Source organism: Barbus barbus (assembly GCF_936440315.1).
Source record: "Barbus barbus genome assembly, chromosome: 14".
Taxonomy (NCBI): Eukaryota; Metazoa; Chordata; class Actinopteri; order Cypriniformes; family Cyprinidae; genus Barbus; species Barbus barbus.
This window is the reverse complement of record NC_136742.1, coordinates 30757799-30775740: the sequence shown is the minus strand read 5'-3', so window position 1 is coordinate 30775740 and position 17942 is coordinate 30757799. Positions and strand designations below refer to the sequence as shown.

Here is a 17942-nt window from a genome sequence, read left to right as displayed (position 1 = left end):
GCGCACTGTCAGTCAATAAATGAGGAAAAAGTAACTGGCGTTACTTTTTTGAAAAAGTAACTCAGATATTATCTTGTAAATTAAAAAGTAATGCGTTACTTTACTAGTTACTTGAAAAAAGTAATATTATTACGTAACTCGCGTTACTTGTAATGCGTTACCCTCAACACTGCTTAAAAGTAGCTGCAAATGCATGTATTAAAGCGCAAACATCCTGTGAATGGTTTATGAATTCATCTGAGGTCATAAATCCGCATGCATGATAATTAGCAATAAGTATACGTCTTTAAAATAGTCCGGCGCATGTCACAGCGCAGAATGTGATGAAGTTCTCTCTCAGGAACGCCTCTGGGCACGAGAGCGAGGGAGGGAGGGAGGGTTCAGTGGGTGTGACTTCAGATCCTAAACTGCGGCTCTTCCGCGCAGAGGATCTGGTCTGGACTGCTGGATTGATCTGAGCTCAGCTTCGCGTTGAATCTCCGCCGTTGTTCGCAGTCATGAGCACGTACGGCTCGCAGCGCGGCCTCAATATGTTGGGACGCCGCACCGGATCGCGCACCGAGCTCAACCCGTACGCGCGCAGCGAGGTTGTGGTGCAGCGGGGGAATAATGGGTTCACCCAGGAGTATGTGGACGGATACAGCCACAGCTTCTCCAGAGGCTCGATGAGCGCTGGCCAAGTGTGAGTAAACACCTGTTACTCGCGGGTTTACTTTCTTTTTCTTTTTCTTTTTTGGTAACAATAGCGTCCATGTAACCTAATTACATTTAAATTAAATATTTGCGTTAAATTGGACTAGTATGCAAATATAAGATGGACACTAATGTATTTTTTTTCTATGATTTTTGTTTGCAAAAGTTTCAGCAAGTTATATAAAAGCGTTAAATACAAAACAAACGTAATGCAAACTCAATGTTGCATATTTATATTGTTTAAAAGTATTTTAAAAAGCACTAGTACATGTAACATAGACACTAATGTAAGTATTTTTTATCGTTTGCCAAAGTTTCAGAAGTTAAAAGCTTAAAAATACAAAATGCTGTATAATTTAAACAATTTTTTTTTTAAATATTGAGTAATTTGAAAATAAAGATGAACTAATATGCAAATATAACACGAACACTAATGTAATATATTTTTTCTATGATTTATTTTTGTTCGCAAAAGTTTCAGCCAGTTTACAGAAAATAACTGAACGTTAAAAGATACAAAATGTTAAACATTTATAGAATTCCAAATAATTAAAACATAAATGTAATATTTAACAAATAAAAAAAGAACTATGCAAATATAACACGGACACTACTGTAAAAATTTTCAGCAATTTTTATATAGAAAATCTAAAAGCTTAAAAATACAAAACAAACACGTAATTTAAATAATTAAAAATATTAATTTAATTATTCAAAACACAAGTTAAAAGTTTTTACCAGAGGTATTTAAAATGCGTATTTAACAGAATTGAAAAAAAAGCACTAGTATGCACATGTAACGTAAACAAATGTAAAGTTTTTTCTATGATTTGTTTTTGTTAGCAAAAGTTAAGTTTTAAAATTTAAAAATATTAATTTAATTATTTAAAGCAAAGAAGTTAAAAGAAGAATTTAACAGACATTTGTAAAAAAAAAAATAAAAAATACAGAGTAAAAACTAAAAGTCACAAAGTGTTTAGTACAATCAAGGTGAAACTGTATCATAATTCAAAAGAGGTTCAAAGGTCTATAATAGGCACATTAAAGGCTCATATCTCTCTGTGGAGTGTGTAAAGCTGCAGTCTTTTGTCAGACAGGTTGTGGTCAGGATGAGGTGTAGTTGTGTAAATGTAGGCCTCTGCTGGTCGCTCTGTAACACAATCCCTGCTGATACTGTGCAGCTCCTTTGTTTCCGTTTCTGCACTAGTTTACATTGCACTTTCAGACGTGAAGAGCGTCCTGTAGACCTGCATGCTCAATATTTACAGGATCCTGTGAGAAAAGGCTCTGCCTGCGGTATCCAAGCGCTCCGCACAAGCTCATGAGTCATTTGGCAGCTACTGGTCATAAACATGAATAACGACTCCGTTGTGCTTTCATATGCATATTCTCCATTCAAATCAGACACATCTGCTCATCTAAGTTTAAAAATGGCTGCTTTTTATTTGTTTTCTTGCCTAATGCATATTTGTAGAACTTTTCACCAGAACATTTAATTCAGTTTCAACTGTGTATCACTTGTTTGTTCTGAATGCCGTCAAGATATTATTGTAAAAGAATGCACCAGATAAAGTGTGTATAAATGCAATTTATATAAATAAATAAAAATATACATAAAAAATTAAATAATAGTAATCTTTTTTTAAATGTTTAAAAATAATAAAGTAATGAATGATAAAAAAAAATAATAGTAATGAAAATAGTTAATAAATTAAATAATGTGCCAAATAAATTTATATAAATAAAAGGTATAGAAATAAAAAAATGTTTTATTAAAAACAAATATGTATAAATATATGGCGTTTTGCCTTTTTAATTTTATGTTAATGCATCAAATTATGCATTTTATATAGCCATTTTTCCACGGGAGCTGATATGCTTGACTGATTTACACAACATTAAACTCTTTATGTAGATTATTATTTAGAAAAGGGATCAATAACCAACGATAAGTTTGTAAGCCATTAGTTTCAGCTGGAACTGTATAACCTGTAATATACTGCAATATGACAAATATTAGTCAGGAACCAAAACCAGACGTTTTTAGGGATTTATTGCTCTGTTTTTTGCACGGGAGATGTGCCCCGGCTGGTTGGTTCGACTGAGAGATTTGACTAGAGGAATGCAGCACTGTAAATCAGCAAAGAACAAGCTGTTCATAATTCACAATGAATCCGTCAATGTTCAGATGAACTTCTGATAACATTCATGACACATAATGTAGAGCCGTCAGTGAAATACTGCACAGTCAGCAGTGAAAACCCTGTCTGTAATGCTTGTAGATGATGCTGATAGTTGATGTTTTTCCCCATCAGCCCCAGCATGACGCCTGTGCAGCAGCAGATATCGTTTCTACAGGCTCAGTGTCAGGATTACCTGGACAAAGCAGCGTTTATACTGAAGTCTGTGAGTATGAGGAATAAACACCAGTTTGATTTAGTCTCATGTCAAGAGTTGACAGGATCATAAATGAGCTGTAGAGTTTCCCATGAGTCTGTTTGCTGCGTTCACACACACACACACACACACACACACACACACACACTCACACACACTCACACACACTCACTCACTCACTCAGACACACACACACACACACACACACACATAACTAACATTTCTCAGATAATAAAACACTTTTGTCCCTGAGTGACTTTAGAGAAAATGAAAGTGAAACACGTGTTTACTTCATGTGTTTATTTATATTACTTTAACATATTAAACAATTTTATATGCATAATTTAATTTTTTTTTATTATACTCACAGCAGTGGAAAAAAAACACACAAAACAGTTTTCCGAAATATATATTTATATAGTTTTTAATTTTGCTTATAGTTATTTTTTTTGCCACAATGTATGTAAAAAATTCTAAATAAATCATATTAAAAAAAAAATATATTATATAAATTATTTACTTAACATACAATTATCCTTATTTACTCACCGTCATATGAGTATTGTATGACCTTTTTCTTCTTCATAATGCAAAAAATATATCATAAACAAAAGCAAAAAAGCATCATAATTAGCCCTGTGCATTATACAAGATTTAATTTTTATAATTATTTATTTATATTAAAGAATTGATAATGATATATATATAATATAATTTTACATTTATTAATTTAGCAGACGCTTTTTCAAAATCTTGCTGTGGTCACTTTCTCTTTCATTATTGAAAAAATAAATAAATAATAATTTAGTATTTTTGTCTTATTTTGTTTTTGTCTTTTTCATTACAAATATATAAAGACTCTTAAATCACGATAGATTTACTTGAGAAGCAAAATGACAGTATTAAGTCTTGTTTTCTGACAAATAAGATGTTAAAGTTATGCTTAAAACAAGAAAAAATATCAGTCCATGGCAGATTTTATTTTCTTGTTTTAAGCATAAACCCACTTAATTTTGATAAATTTTCAGAAAACAGAACTTCATATCTTGAGTCGTTTTTGCATCTCCAGTAAATGTATCTTGATTCAGTGTTTAGATATTTTTACTGGAAAACAAGACAAACAACTGAACAATCATTTTTTTTTTGTGGTGATTGTATGTAAAAGAGCAGCGTGAGCATTTTTCAGAATATCTTCTTTTGCGTTCCACTGAAGAAAGAAAGTCATTTGTGTGTAGAACAACGTGAAGGACAATAAACACTGTTCAAACACCATCCGATTCATTTTGTGAGCAAAACTCGAATGTTTCAAGTTTGTCACATTTAATCTAGAAATCCACACATTCTGCTAATTTCATCAGTGTTGTCTGTACTGAGACTGCTGTACTATTATTTGAGGTTACATGCAAGAGATTTGTTATTGACGTAGCTTTGATTTCAGATGTACAAACACGTTGCTGAAACATGGTCATGTCAAAGTGTGCCCTTCATGGCCAGAATAAGCTGAGAAGAGGACTAGACATTATTGTTAATGATGAATAAACTGAGTTGACGCTAGAGGACTGAACACAGAGTGTTTGTTCTCAAGTCAGAATGCCTAAACTCACACACTGAGTTGCTCTGATACAGCTGATTGTTTGCATTTGTTGATCCTGGGCTTTTCTGGTGGCTTTCTTTCTATTGTGTGTGTGTGTGTGTGTGTGTGTGTGTGTGCTGCAGGGTGGAGATGCCAATGCTTTTATTGAAGCTCAGAGCTGTCTGGTGTCTGCTGCAGAAATCATTGACCAGCTCAAAGGCTTCGCTATGGATCTGAACCAGCAGAACCTGTCGTCTGAGAGCGTGGTGAGGAGGTGAGACACACGAGAGACGTTACTGTACCTGCCACCAAATAAACACACACCACTGGACAAACCTTTCTAATAATTACCATTTTTAAAAAGAAGTCTCTTCTGCTCACCAAGGCTGCATTTATTTAATCAAAAATACAGTAAAATTGTGAAATATTATTACAATTTTAAATAGCTGTTTTCTCTGTGAATATCTGTTAAACTGTAATTTATTCCTGTGATCAAAGCTGTATTTTCAGCATCATTACTGCAGTCTTCAGTGTCACATGATCTTCAGAAATCATTCTAATATACTGATTTACTGCTCAAGAACATTTCTGATTATCATCAGTGTCGAAATCAGTTGTGCTGCCCAATATTTGTGTGGAAACGATGCTGTAATATTATAATTTTTTAAAAATAAATTATTACTTTTATTCAACAAAGGTGCATTAAATTGATCAAAAGTTGTATTAAAGACGTTATTAATGTTACAAAAGTTTCTATTTAAAATAAATGCTGTACTTTCTATTCGTCTGTGAATCCTGAATAATAAAATGTATCAAGATTTCCACAATAATATGAAATTTTTTATTTCTGAAGGATTAATGATGCTGAAAATTCAGCTGCGCATCACAGCAATACGTTACAGTTTAACAGATATTCACACAAAAAAAACAGTTATTTTAACCTGCAATAATATTTCACAATTTTATATTTTTAATCAAATAAATGCTGTCTTGGAGAGCAGAAGTGACTTCTTTCTAAAATATGACTGATCCCAAACTTCTGAACAGTATTGTATACAGTGGCATGCAAAAGTTTGTGAACCCCTTGCAGAATCTGTGAAAATGTGACTAATTATAACAAAATAAGAGAGAGCATACACAATGCATGTTATTTTTTTTTTATTCATTAGTCCTGAGTAAGATATTTTACATAAAAGATTGACTCAAACACAACTATTAAAAACGGTTCACTGATGCTCCAGAAGGAAACACGATGCATTAAGAGCCGGGGGTGAAAACCTTTTGAATTTGAAGATCAAGGTAAATTGTACTTAAGTTGTCTTCCGGGAAACATGCAAGTATCTTCTGTTGCTTCCGAAGGGCAGTACTAAATGGAACAAAATATATATATTTCAACAAAATAAGAAAAATTTGGACATCTTCATCCTGTTCAAAAGTTTTCACCCCCGGCTCTTAATGCATCGTGTTTCTTTCTGGAGCATCAGTGAATGTTTGAACCATTTTTAATAGTTGTGTTGGACTCCCTGAATTGTCCTCAGTGGGAAAAGATGGGGTTCATAAACTTTCGCATGTCACTGTATGCAATCCATAATTCTGAATGTTTTGTCCTTAAGTGTCTTGTCTATGCACACCTTTGCTATAACCTTATCTTCTCTCTCTGTGTCTGTGGACAGTGTGAAAGTATTTTCTGAGCAGTTCAGAGAGCTCAGCATGGCTCTGAACGGTCCTCCGCTGCAGCAGAATAGGAACAGCAGGTCAATGCGGCGCAGTACGAGCCGTGAAGAGCACAGCCAACGAGGTAGCTTCAATAGCTTCAACGAGGCCATGGCCTGGATGCTTCAGCAGAGGGTAAACAGCCTTCACATTACAGCCGTCTCTGTTTGAGAGCTTATGAAAGTGTTATACGGTCTTGCACAGTGTTTTATCCATGCATGTTTTCCATGGCACGGGTGGTTTTTGCAGGAGATAATATCTAATATAATATAATGATTATAATTGAGTAGCTTTGTAAACATTGCAGTTACTTTAATGTAATTTTTATGGGCTAGTTGATATCAACATAATCAAAAGACTGAAATACATTGTGATATATCATGTTTAGCCATATCGGCTCGCTGCAGTATCAAAATTCAAAAAGATCAAATGTAAAACAACAACAAAAAACCGTAAACAATAAATGAGTGCAAATAAACATATAACTTAAAAATATAGATATAAAATATTTAAAATGTATAGAAAATATATTGTTCACAATTTGGGGTCAGGAAGATTTCTAATGTAAAGTCTTTTCTGTTGCATTTATTTGATCAAAAATACAGTACATTTTTTAAAATATTATTACAATTTAAGATAGCAGTTTTCTATGTAAATTTATTTTAAACTGTAATTTATTTCTGTGATGCGCAGCTGTATTTTCAGCATCATTATACTCCAGTTTTCAGTGTAACATGATCTTCAGAAATAATTCTAATATACTGATTTACTGCTCAGTTTCCAAATATGTTTGTGGAAACCGTGATGCATTTTATTTTTCATGATTCACAGATGAATAGAAGGTTCAAAAGAACAGCATTTATTTGAAATTGAAATCTTTTGTAACATTATAAATGTCTTTACTGTCACGTTTGACCCATTTAGTGCAGCCCTGTTAGTGTATGAGATGTTTAATATTAAGTTTTCACTGTGGGCGGAGCTACTACTACAGCTTGATGCACCAGAAATAGAAATCAACTTAACAGCACACAGATAAGTGCTGCTCTGTTCAGTCAGGCCTAGATAAAGACACAGGGTGAGTGTTTGCCAGGACAGAGAGAGTGAGAGAAAACGAAAGAAAAACTTTAGAGATTAGAGCGTGGCGTCCTGCCAGAGAACACAATCCTGTACTGAGAAACTCAGATGAGACCCAGCATGCCTCTCTCTCTGTCTGTCTGTCTGAGTCTCTCCCTCGAGTCCTAATAGCCCAGAATTCCTCAGGCTCCCGCAGGGGTCAATAACACTGACACTCCCTCCTGTCAGGAGGTCACAGTTAATGAATCACAGACGCTTGCTGAAGAGCACACTGATTTTGAGTGGGCTGGAGAAGAAAACCAGGCAGTGTCAGAATATTTAGTAAAGATATGAGCAAACAAACGTTATGTAACATTAATAGAACATTTATTCATTGTTATCTGGTCTTCACTAATGTTCTCAAAATGTTAGCCCCAAAATAGTATTTAAACATTATTCATGGATTTTTTTTTTTCTTCCTGAATATTCAGAAAACATTCAAAAGTAACGTTCACGTTATGTTTGGAAAATTCTAAAATGGAATGTTTCCTTAATGTTTGCAGAACCACAAAACATTTTAAACATTTAAAAAGTGGATGTTTTGATTTTTTTTTTAGAGAACATTCAAAAAACATTCGTTATGTAAAGTAACGTTCCCATAGCATTTGCACAATTATTAAAATAAATGTTCTCTCAATGTTTGCATAATAAAAAATAAAAAACTGTTTAAGATGTTCAGAAAACATTCGTATACATTGTTCATGGAGTGATTTTTTTCTGAACATTGGGCGTTCGTCTAACATTCTTTTAAATGTTGCTACTTTATTTGGAACATTCGGAGAGCATTCAGTAACATTCATATCATTTTTGCAAGAATTCTAAAATGGAATGTTCCCATAACGTTGGTATAACATTAAAAAACTAAAAAAAAACTTTTTCAAAACATCCAGAAATAACATTTTTCAAAACTTGTTAGCACCGAAATAGTATTTATACTTTGTTTTAATGAACTGTTTTAGTTGGACTTTTGTGTAAGATTTTTTAGATTGTTTCAGAAGTAATGGAGAGTTCCCTTAACATTCACATAATGAAACAAACAAAAAAACATTCAGAGATAACTAAATGGTAACATTAGAAACACGTTCTTAGAGCATATTTTTGTTAGTTGTTCAGGGCTTGCATCATCAAGTGTTGGGAAAGCATTACAAGTAACACAAGTTACATAATCAGATGACTTTTTTCAGTAGCCAATAAAGTAATTCATTACTTAACTTACTTTTTCAAATAAGTAACTCCAGTTACTTTGTTTCCCATGTGTTGACTGACCGCTCTTGTGTTGCCATGTTGAGAGAAATCTTGAGAGCGTTGTGTGCGAACATGTTACTGTAGCAAACCTGCGATAATTAAAGATGTTCAACAACACAAATATCCTTTAAGTATTTAAACCCTTTTTATTCACCAGCGTCTTTGCTGCTGACCTTCCATGATCAAATTCAACCATATGAATAAGCAAAAATTATTAAGCGGAACTAAGCAGAAAACATCAAACTTCCAGTGCAGACGGCTTTGTTCATTATAATACCAAACTAGTTTTAATGCAACAAAACAAACTGTGTTAAATGTGTTGCTACTACTACAACACCATGTTTAAATCTGTGTGTGTGTGTGTGTGTGTGTGTGTGCAGAGGCTGATAGAGACGTCGTCGTGGGGAGATGATTCTATGGCCATCGAGCAGCAGATAGCCAATCACAGCGAGTTTCACAGCTCCATCCAGAGAAGTATGGAGGTGGATCGAGGGCGAACGGAGCTGGTGAGTTATACACACAAACCTCCTCAATCAAACAACTCAGACGTGACCTTTAACACACACACACACACACACACATCTGTTATTGGCTGCCATATCAGTGCTGGACTGCTTAAGTTATGGTCTAATTAGTCTCATTTATCTGTGGCAGATTAATAACTGTCCATCTTTTCTACTGTGCATTATGATGCACCTGAGATTTATTACATGATTAGGTCATATTTCACCTCATAATAAAAAAGTGTGTGTGTGTGTATATATATATATATATATATATATATATATATATATATACACACACACATACATACATTTTGTAATGTTTCTTTTTTAAGAAAATAATTTATTTAAATTTTATAAAGAAAATTATGAATTTATTGAAATAATTTTACAAATGGTATTCATTTTTATTAAATATTTCATATGATATATTTTGCCTGAAAATTAAAAAACATATTAGATGTTATGTAATGTTTTTTTTTTTTTTAAATGTTTATTAAAATAATTGTATTCATTTTTTTTCCATTTCATTTTTGTGTGATTTCATGTCATTTTTTTAAACATACACACACACACATGAAAAAAATTAAATATCTTGATAGATAGATAAATACACAGTTTATAGATTATTCTTAGTATTTGTTGTATATTTTCACCTTTTTGTTGCTTTAGTTGCGAGGCAGAGACCAAAATCCAGAACTGGCCAAATCCTGTCTCAACAAACTGGATCAAGAATGGGACAGTCTACTGGTGAGACCGGCTCTAATCAAACCCAGACTTAAACATACCGCTAAACATGTGTTTTAATTTCCCAGTGTGTGAGAGAGTTAAGACATAACCTGCGCTAATTTCCAGAAAGCCTCGTTCCAGCGGAGCGTCCAGCTGCAGGACCTGCGGAGCATCCTCAAGGAGATCTCCGGACAGATCATGTGGGTGAACGAGCGAGAGGAGGAGGAGCTGGTGTTCGACTGGGGCGACAAAAACATCGACACCTACATCCCTCAGAAACAAGAGAGCTTCTCAGTAAGACCACACACACTCATTACTGACAATACGCTTGACTCCTTCATCAGTGTGTGTGAAAACAACACCAGAATGAGACGTATTGCCTTTTTAAAATCAATAAAAAATATATATATTTCAAGTAATGTAAATGTTTTTTCATGGTTTTTGTTTTAGTTAATGATAACAACCCTGTTTAGGCGTCTCAGCATAATAAAATCAAATGACTGAAAAAAAAAATGCAAAGTGCATTTGCATTATAAATGCATGGTCACACCGATTTCAATGAAGACATGAACGTTTTTAAAGAAGCTGAAGAGTGAATAAACTGGGGCACGCTTAACCAAATGCCTCCTAGATGACATTAATCAGACATAACACTACATAAACATCATTTCACAATTTGTGTCTGCACCGAATTATGCAAATGCTCAAATGAACTTAATTAACAAACTAGACAGAACTGTAAGTCACACTGTGAATAATATTGTGTTACAATAGGGAATGCATTGTAATATTATTAATATTTCAGGAGATCAGATCACAAAAATGTATGTTTAAATGAATCTATAAAATGTGTGAAAATATTTGATTTAATTTTGCACTCATTTCTCATAAACTAAAATACCTGTTTATTTTGATGTAAGTATTTTACCTGCTGAATCCAGGTGTTTTATGAATGCAAAACCCTCTATGAAGTTTATTTTATTTTAGAATAAAAAGTACAATTTAACATGACAAAATATGGTGTAAATTTCAAGCACATTTCCATATAATGATCAAAAACTGACTAAATAATTTTAAATATTTTAAAATAATTTTTAATGCAATTTAACTTGTAAAAATAAAAGCACTTGCAGGTTTGTTTTTATTGAACAACATAACACGGTGTATTTATTTACTTGCTGCGCCCTCTTGTGGACTGTGTTTACTACCTACTGTAGTATTATCATGTCTTTTGAATATAATTTAGGTTTTGGAGATACTTAACTGATGATTTTTCCTCACGTAACACATTTAGGTTATAATCAATGTTGTTTTGAAATGTTTGTAAATTTTGAAATGTCTCAGTTTTCTTGATGTGATTATAACCTTATTTAAAGCTTACAAAAATGATATTTTCACCCAAAATATAATGTTATCTGAAAGTTTATTTTAATATTCTAAAAATTTATATTTCATTTAAAAAAAATATATATTCTATACTGTTAATTCAACATTTATTTTTAATATTCTAAGAACGTTAAAATGTCCAGTTTTCTTGTTATGATTATAATGTTACTTAAAGGTTACAAACGTTTCTTACAATATTCTACAAACTTTATTTTTACCCAAAATGTAATTTTATTTGAATGCTTTTGTAATATTATAAGAATTTTAAAATGTCCAGTTTTCTTAATGTGACTAAAACATTATTTAAAGGTTACAAAAAAAACTTTTCTTAGAACGTTTATCAAGTACAAAACACATTATTAGGATGATAAGAGAATATTGTTCTAATATGTGACCCTGGAGCACAAAAGCAGTCTTCAGTCGCTGGGGTATATTTGTAGCAATAGCCAACATTTTAACAAAATTTTCTTTTATGCCAAAAATCATTAGGATATTAAGTAAAGATCATGTTCCATGAAGATATTTAGTAAATTTCCTACCATAAATATATCAAAACTTCATTTTTGATTAGTAATATGCATTGCTAAGAACTTCATTTGAACAACTTTAAAGGAGATTTTCTCAATATTTAGATTTTTTTGCACCCTCAGATTCCAGATTTTCAAATATTGTCCTATCATAACAAACCATACATCAATGGAAAAAGCTTATTTATTCAGATTTCAGATTATGCATTAATCTCAATGTAAAAAAATTGACCCTCATGACTGGTTTTGTGATCCAGGGTCACATGTTTTATAATATATCAACTATTAAAAAGTTTATAAGAATGTTCAATGAACATTACTTTAACGATGTGTGTCCTAACTTCTAAAAAGAGAGTGAAAGTTCTGGTTAATCCTGTTGACATCTGTTGAATGTGTGTTTCAGAAACTCATGAGTGAACTGGAGCAGAAGGAGATTCAGCTGAACGTGCTCAAATCGAAGGTGGACAGTCTGCTGAAAAACAAGCACCCGGCGTCTGATAAGATCCAGGTGAGCGCGTCTGGTCTCTGATACGCTTTCACCTGTCCTGTCGTGTTTCTCGCTCAGTCTGACTGTGTTTCTCAGGCTTACATGGAGACGCTGCAGACGCAGTGGAGCTGGCTTCTACAGATCACCAGATGCATTAACGTCCATCTGAAGGAAAATGCACGATACAGCCAGGTGAGATGGATGCTTTTTTTGCATTTTGGATTGAGTGCTCTAGTAAAAAAGTTATATATTTAAAATACATTTAATTCAAACTAAGTATAGTTGAAATGTATTAACATATCTGCACTGTTATGGTCATTGGCCATATATAAACATATGCTATTTCCATACCTCACTGTATAATGCACCTTCTGTTATACGTCCTTGCATCTTATGATGTATTTACAGTCATTTTGCACTGACCTGGTCTCTGCCCTTCTACCTCATAATTTGCACTATATGTCATAAAGCGTAATGCATATACACATATTCTATATTTTATGTTATTTACTGTATAGACCTTGTTATTTGCACTTCTGGTTAGATGCTATCTGTGTTTCATTGGCTCTGTACTTGTACTCTGCACAATGCCAATAAAGTTGAATCTAATCTAAAAATACTGACAGATAACTCAAGACAGTTATAAAAATTATAATTAAACTTTACTTGGCATATTACTTGTGCACAATGCACTTTTTTTAATATTACATGTTTTAATGTCACTTTTGATGAGGATTGTATGATCTTTGAATAATATTGGTCTTTAAATGCTAAATATTTAAAGTGTACTTGCAATAGTTGCACTTTAGCACAATAACATATACTAAGTATATCTTTAATTGTACTTCAGCACTACTTCTGCACAATTAAAGTGCATTAACTATAAATTAGCTGTTCCAGTTTAGCAGACTTTAAGTATAGCAGTTTAGTATACTGAAAGTACAGTTGCAGGAAATTTTATTAAGTACAAAAATGTAAAAATGTATTTTTAGTATACTTAGCATGACAGAAATGTATTTCAAATACATTTAAGTATATATTTTTTTTTCACTAGGGTGTTTATGCATCTTTATGCTCTGTTTTCCACAGTTCTTCAAGGAGGCGGGTGAAATGAACAGCAAGCTGCAGAAAGAGCACAATAACATCCGCAAGAACTTCTCCTGCGATAAATCCACCGCTCTACACAACTTACTGGAGCTGCTGCAGGGGCTGGAGGTGACGCTTCGGTCCGGTTTAACACAGTGAGCGCTGATGCAGCACTGCAGCTTTATCAGCGTGTGTGTGTGTGTGTGTGTGTGTGTGTGTGTGTGTGTGTGTCACAGAGAGAGCGCGAGCATCTGACGGAGCAGAGGGAGATGGTCCAGCAGCTGGTGCTCAAATCCAAGAGCATCGTCAGACTGAGACCCAGAAACCCAGACGAGAAGATCACGGGCCAAAATATCCTCGTGCAGGCGCTGTGTGACTTCAGACAGGATGAGGTGACATTTACATGTGTATATATATCTATATACACACACACATATATATTTTTATTTTTATAATAATAATAATATTTTTTATTTATCATATTGTTAATAATAACTTTGTAATATATAGTTTATTTTTTCTTCCTTTTTAACTTTTTATTTTTTTAACTGGTCAAAAGTGTATAAATACAATTATTTTATGTTTTTGAAAAATGTTTTTTGCTCACCAAGGCTACATTTATTTGATCATATTATTTCTTTAATATTTTAAATATTATAATATCTTTATATTTAATGGAAATATAATATTATATAAATAATACAATAATAGTATAAGGTTGTATAAAATGTATATAATATTATGCTATATAAATATAATGTTTTTGAGGAAACTGATACAAAACAATTCTAAAGTTTAGCAAAAAAATGTTTTAATAGTTTTTATATTAATAATAGTATGTATAGTTTTTATAATAATTTTATAATTAAAATATAATTATAATAATTAAAATTATAAATAATTAGAATTAAATAATAATAATATAAATAATTAAAAAATAAAAGTTTTATTCAGCAAGGGCACATTAAATTGATCAAAAGTGACAGTAAAGATATGTATAATGTTACAAAAGATTTCAAATAAATGCTGTTTTTTTTACTTTCTATTCATCTGTGAATCCTTAAAACATCAAATGCATCACAGTTTCCATGAAAATACTGAGCAGCACAGCTGTGTTCAACATTGATAATAATCAGAAATGTTTGTTGAGCAGTAAATCAGTATATTATTATGATTTCTGAAGATCATGTGACACTGAAGACTGGAGGAATGATGCTCAAAATACAGCTGCGCATCACAGGAATACATTACAGTTTAACACATATTACAATAGAAAACAGTTATCTTAAACTGTAATAATATTGTACAATTTTTACAATGTTTTTGATTAAATAAATGATGGTGAGCAGAAGAGACTTCTTTCAAAAACATTAAAAATCTTACTGATTCCAAACTAATTTCTGTGTAAATGCTTCAATGAATCGAGTATCAATTGGGTATCAATACTTTTACACAGAAAATGTCGCTCCTGTTTCATAAATGATGCACAGTGGGAAATAAAGTGCTGTTCTGGTTATGTGTGCGTCTGCAGAAGACGATCCGTAAGGGCGATGAAGGAATCCTGAAGGATAACTCTGAGCGAACCACGTGGCAGGTGACGGGACCCGGAGGAATGGACATGCAGGTGCCTTCGGTCTGTCTGTTAGTGCCACCTCCAAACCCGCTCGCCGTCAGCCTGGCCAGCAAGTGAGACACACACACACACACACACACACACGTTTGTTTTTGTGAAAAGTGGGGACATCCCATAAGCGTAATGGTTTTTATACTGAACAAACTGTATGTGCTATTGCCCTACACCTAAACTTACCCCTCACAGGAAACCACAAAAAACTCACTCTTTATGATTTATAAGGGTTTTAAAAAGTGGGGACATGGGTCAATGTCCTCATAAATCACCTTCACCTTGTAATACCTGCCATACCTGTGTCATTATACAAATTTATGTCCTCATTTATCACAAAAACGCGCACACACACTAACACACACACACACACAAACACAATCTATACATATATTGTTGTTAGTATAAGGTGATAAAAATTATAATAGTGCCTCAACCATAAAAGCTACACGACCAGTCAAAGGTTTTTTAATGTTTTTAGAAGTTGCTTCTGCTCACCAAGCCTGCATTTATTTGATCCAAAATACAGCAAAAACAGTCAAATTGTGAAATATTTTCATTATTTAAAACAGCTGTTTTCTATGTGAATATGTGTTAAACTGTAGTTTATTTCTGTGATCTGCAGCTGTATTTTCAGCATCATTACTCCAGTCTTCAGTGTCACATGATCTTCAGAAATCATAATAATATACTGATTTACTCAACAAACATTTATTATTATCATCAATGTTGAACACAGCTGAGTAGAATTTTTTTCCAGGTTTTTTTGATGAATAGAAAGTTCAGAAGAACAGCATTCATCTGAAATAGAAATCTTTTGTAACATTATAAATGTCTTTACATATATATATTTAAAAGCTTTTGAGTGGTATAGTGTATAAAAGCTTTTTATTTCAGATAAATACTGATCTTTGGATCTTTCTATTCATCAAAGAATCCTGAAAAAAATTTACTCAACTGTTTTAAATATTGATAATACTACTAATAATAAATGTTGTTTGAGCAGTAAATCAGTATATTATAATGATTTCTGAAGATCATGTGACACTGAAGACTGGAGTAATGATGCTGGAAATACAGCTGCAGATCACAGAAATAAATTACAGTTTAATAGATATTCACATAGAAAACAGTTCATTTAAATAGTAAAAATATTTCACAGTATTACTGCTTTTGCTGTATTTTGGATCAAATAAATGCAGGCTTGGTGAGCAGAAGAGACTTCTTTAATAAAAACTTTTGACTGGTAGTGTATTTCTGCACGTCAGACATGATTTAAGACTTGATTTAGTTGTTTTTTTTACTGTTTAACTGTGTTTGTTTGACGATAGGAACTCTCAGTTTTATGAGGCCATTCTAACCGTCTGGAATCAGCTGTACATCAACGTCAAGAGTATGGTCTCATGGCAGTACTGTCTGCTGGACATCAACCACATCAATTCACTCACCATCAACATGGTAATGTGTAAAAATTCTGAAATATTATTATCATTTAAAACAGCTGTTTTCTATGTGAATATGCGTTAAACTGTAATTTATTCCTGTGATCAAAGCTGTATTTTCAGCATCATTACTGCAGTCTTCAGTGTCACATGATCTTCAGAAATCATTATAATATACTGATTTACTGCTCAACAAACATTATTATTATTATCAATGTTGAACACAGTTGTGCTGCGCAATATTTTTGTGGAAACTGTGATGCATTTTATTTTTCAGGATTCACAGATGAATAATAAACAGCGTTTATTTGAAATAGAAATCTCTTGTCACTTTATAAATGTCTTTACTGTCACTTTTGTTGCACACAAACTGTGCATTATCAGAGCAACTATCCAACAAAATGATCAAAACAGCTAACAAAACAATTGCGTTTCGTCTTTGTGTGCAGCTTTCCAAAATGGGTCCAGAGGAGTACAGCAGCATCGTCCGAAGTCTGGAGATGCACTTCCAGGAGTTCAAGAAACACTCGCAGGGTTCAGAGCTGTTCGGGGCCGAAGACTACAAACACATCGAGAGCCAGTATACAGGAGCCCAGCAGCACTACAGCAAACTGGTGGTGGATCTGCCCACCTACGGTCAGTGTGCAGCAGTCTGATCTTCTATTACAAATATTGAACAATTCCTAAATCATTTACTTCAGAAGGAAAAAGACTTAAGATATTAAATCTTGTTTTCTGAAAAAAGTTTCAAAATGAAGTGAGTTTATGGTTAAAATAATCTTTGAATTAAGCACTTCTTACTGACATTTTTCCTTGTATTAAGCATAAACTAATTTTTCAGAAAACAAGACCTAACAGTCATTTTAGTTCCCAAGTAAATGTATTGTGATTTAATAATGTTTGGATATTTTAAATGGAAAGTAAGTTGAAATTACTGACTAATAAAATAGTTTTTTGTATTGTATGCACAGATACGCAACAAAATGCAGAATTCAGGGGTCTCAAGATATTAAGATTTATGTATATCTTTTTCTTAAATAAACCTTACCAAGTTTTTTGTTGTTGTTTTAAGCACAAATCATGCAAAAATATATAGATTTATTTATATTTGCATTACTAGTCAAAGTTTGGAATAATTATGTTTTTTGTTCTTATCAAGACTGTATTTATTTGATCAAAATATTTTTATATACTATTTTATATAAATATTATGTAATATAATAATGGTATTATGCAACATAATATCTATATAATATTAGATTATATAAATATAACACTTTTTGTGGAAACAATGAGACACTAAAATTCAAAAGTTGTGGAAAATATATTTTTAAGGAAATTAATACATCTATTTATTAATATTAATATCTCTGATATCTCTATCACTTCCAGTAAAATATCTAAGCTTCCTTAAAACAAGACAA

At 32.6% G+C, this 17942-nt stretch overlaps 1 protein-coding gene across 2 annotated transcripts in view; it reads left to right on the top strand.

Annotated features, from left to right (window-relative positions):
* Nucleotides 1-409: 409 nt before the first annotated feature.
* The window catches only part of LOC306880453 (desmoplakin-B-like), a 29625-nt gene continuing 12092 nt past the window's right edge, over nucleotides 410-17942 (top strand). The window contains exons 1-14 of one of the 2 annotated variants that reach the window (XM_079433964.1): nucleotides 410-682; nucleotides 3009-3099; nucleotides 4807-4937; nucleotides 6337-6511; nucleotides 9115-9240; nucleotides 9910-9987; nucleotides 10093-10260; nucleotides 12283-12387; nucleotides 12463-12558; nucleotides 13456-13581; nucleotides 13689-13844; nucleotides 14984-15138; nucleotides 16408-16534; nucleotides 16968-17154. In XM_079433964.1, the coding sequence (XP_079290090.1) occupies nucleotides 498-682; nucleotides 3009-3099; nucleotides 4807-4937; nucleotides 6337-6511; nucleotides 9115-9240; nucleotides 9910-9987; nucleotides 10093-10260; nucleotides 12283-12387; nucleotides 12463-12558; nucleotides 13456-13581; nucleotides 13689-13844; nucleotides 14984-15138; nucleotides 16408-16534; nucleotides 16968-17154 (1906 nt within the window). In that variant the 5' untranslated portion in view covers nucleotides 410-497. The remainder of the gene's footprint in view (nucleotides 683-3008; nucleotides 3100-4806; nucleotides 4938-6336; nucleotides 6512-9114; nucleotides 9241-9909; nucleotides 9988-10092; nucleotides 10261-12282; nucleotides 12388-12462; nucleotides 12559-13455; nucleotides 13582-13688; nucleotides 13845-14983; nucleotides 15139-16407; nucleotides 16535-16967; nucleotides 17155-17942) is intronic. The other variant, XM_079433963.1, reaches the window with a different exon arrangement.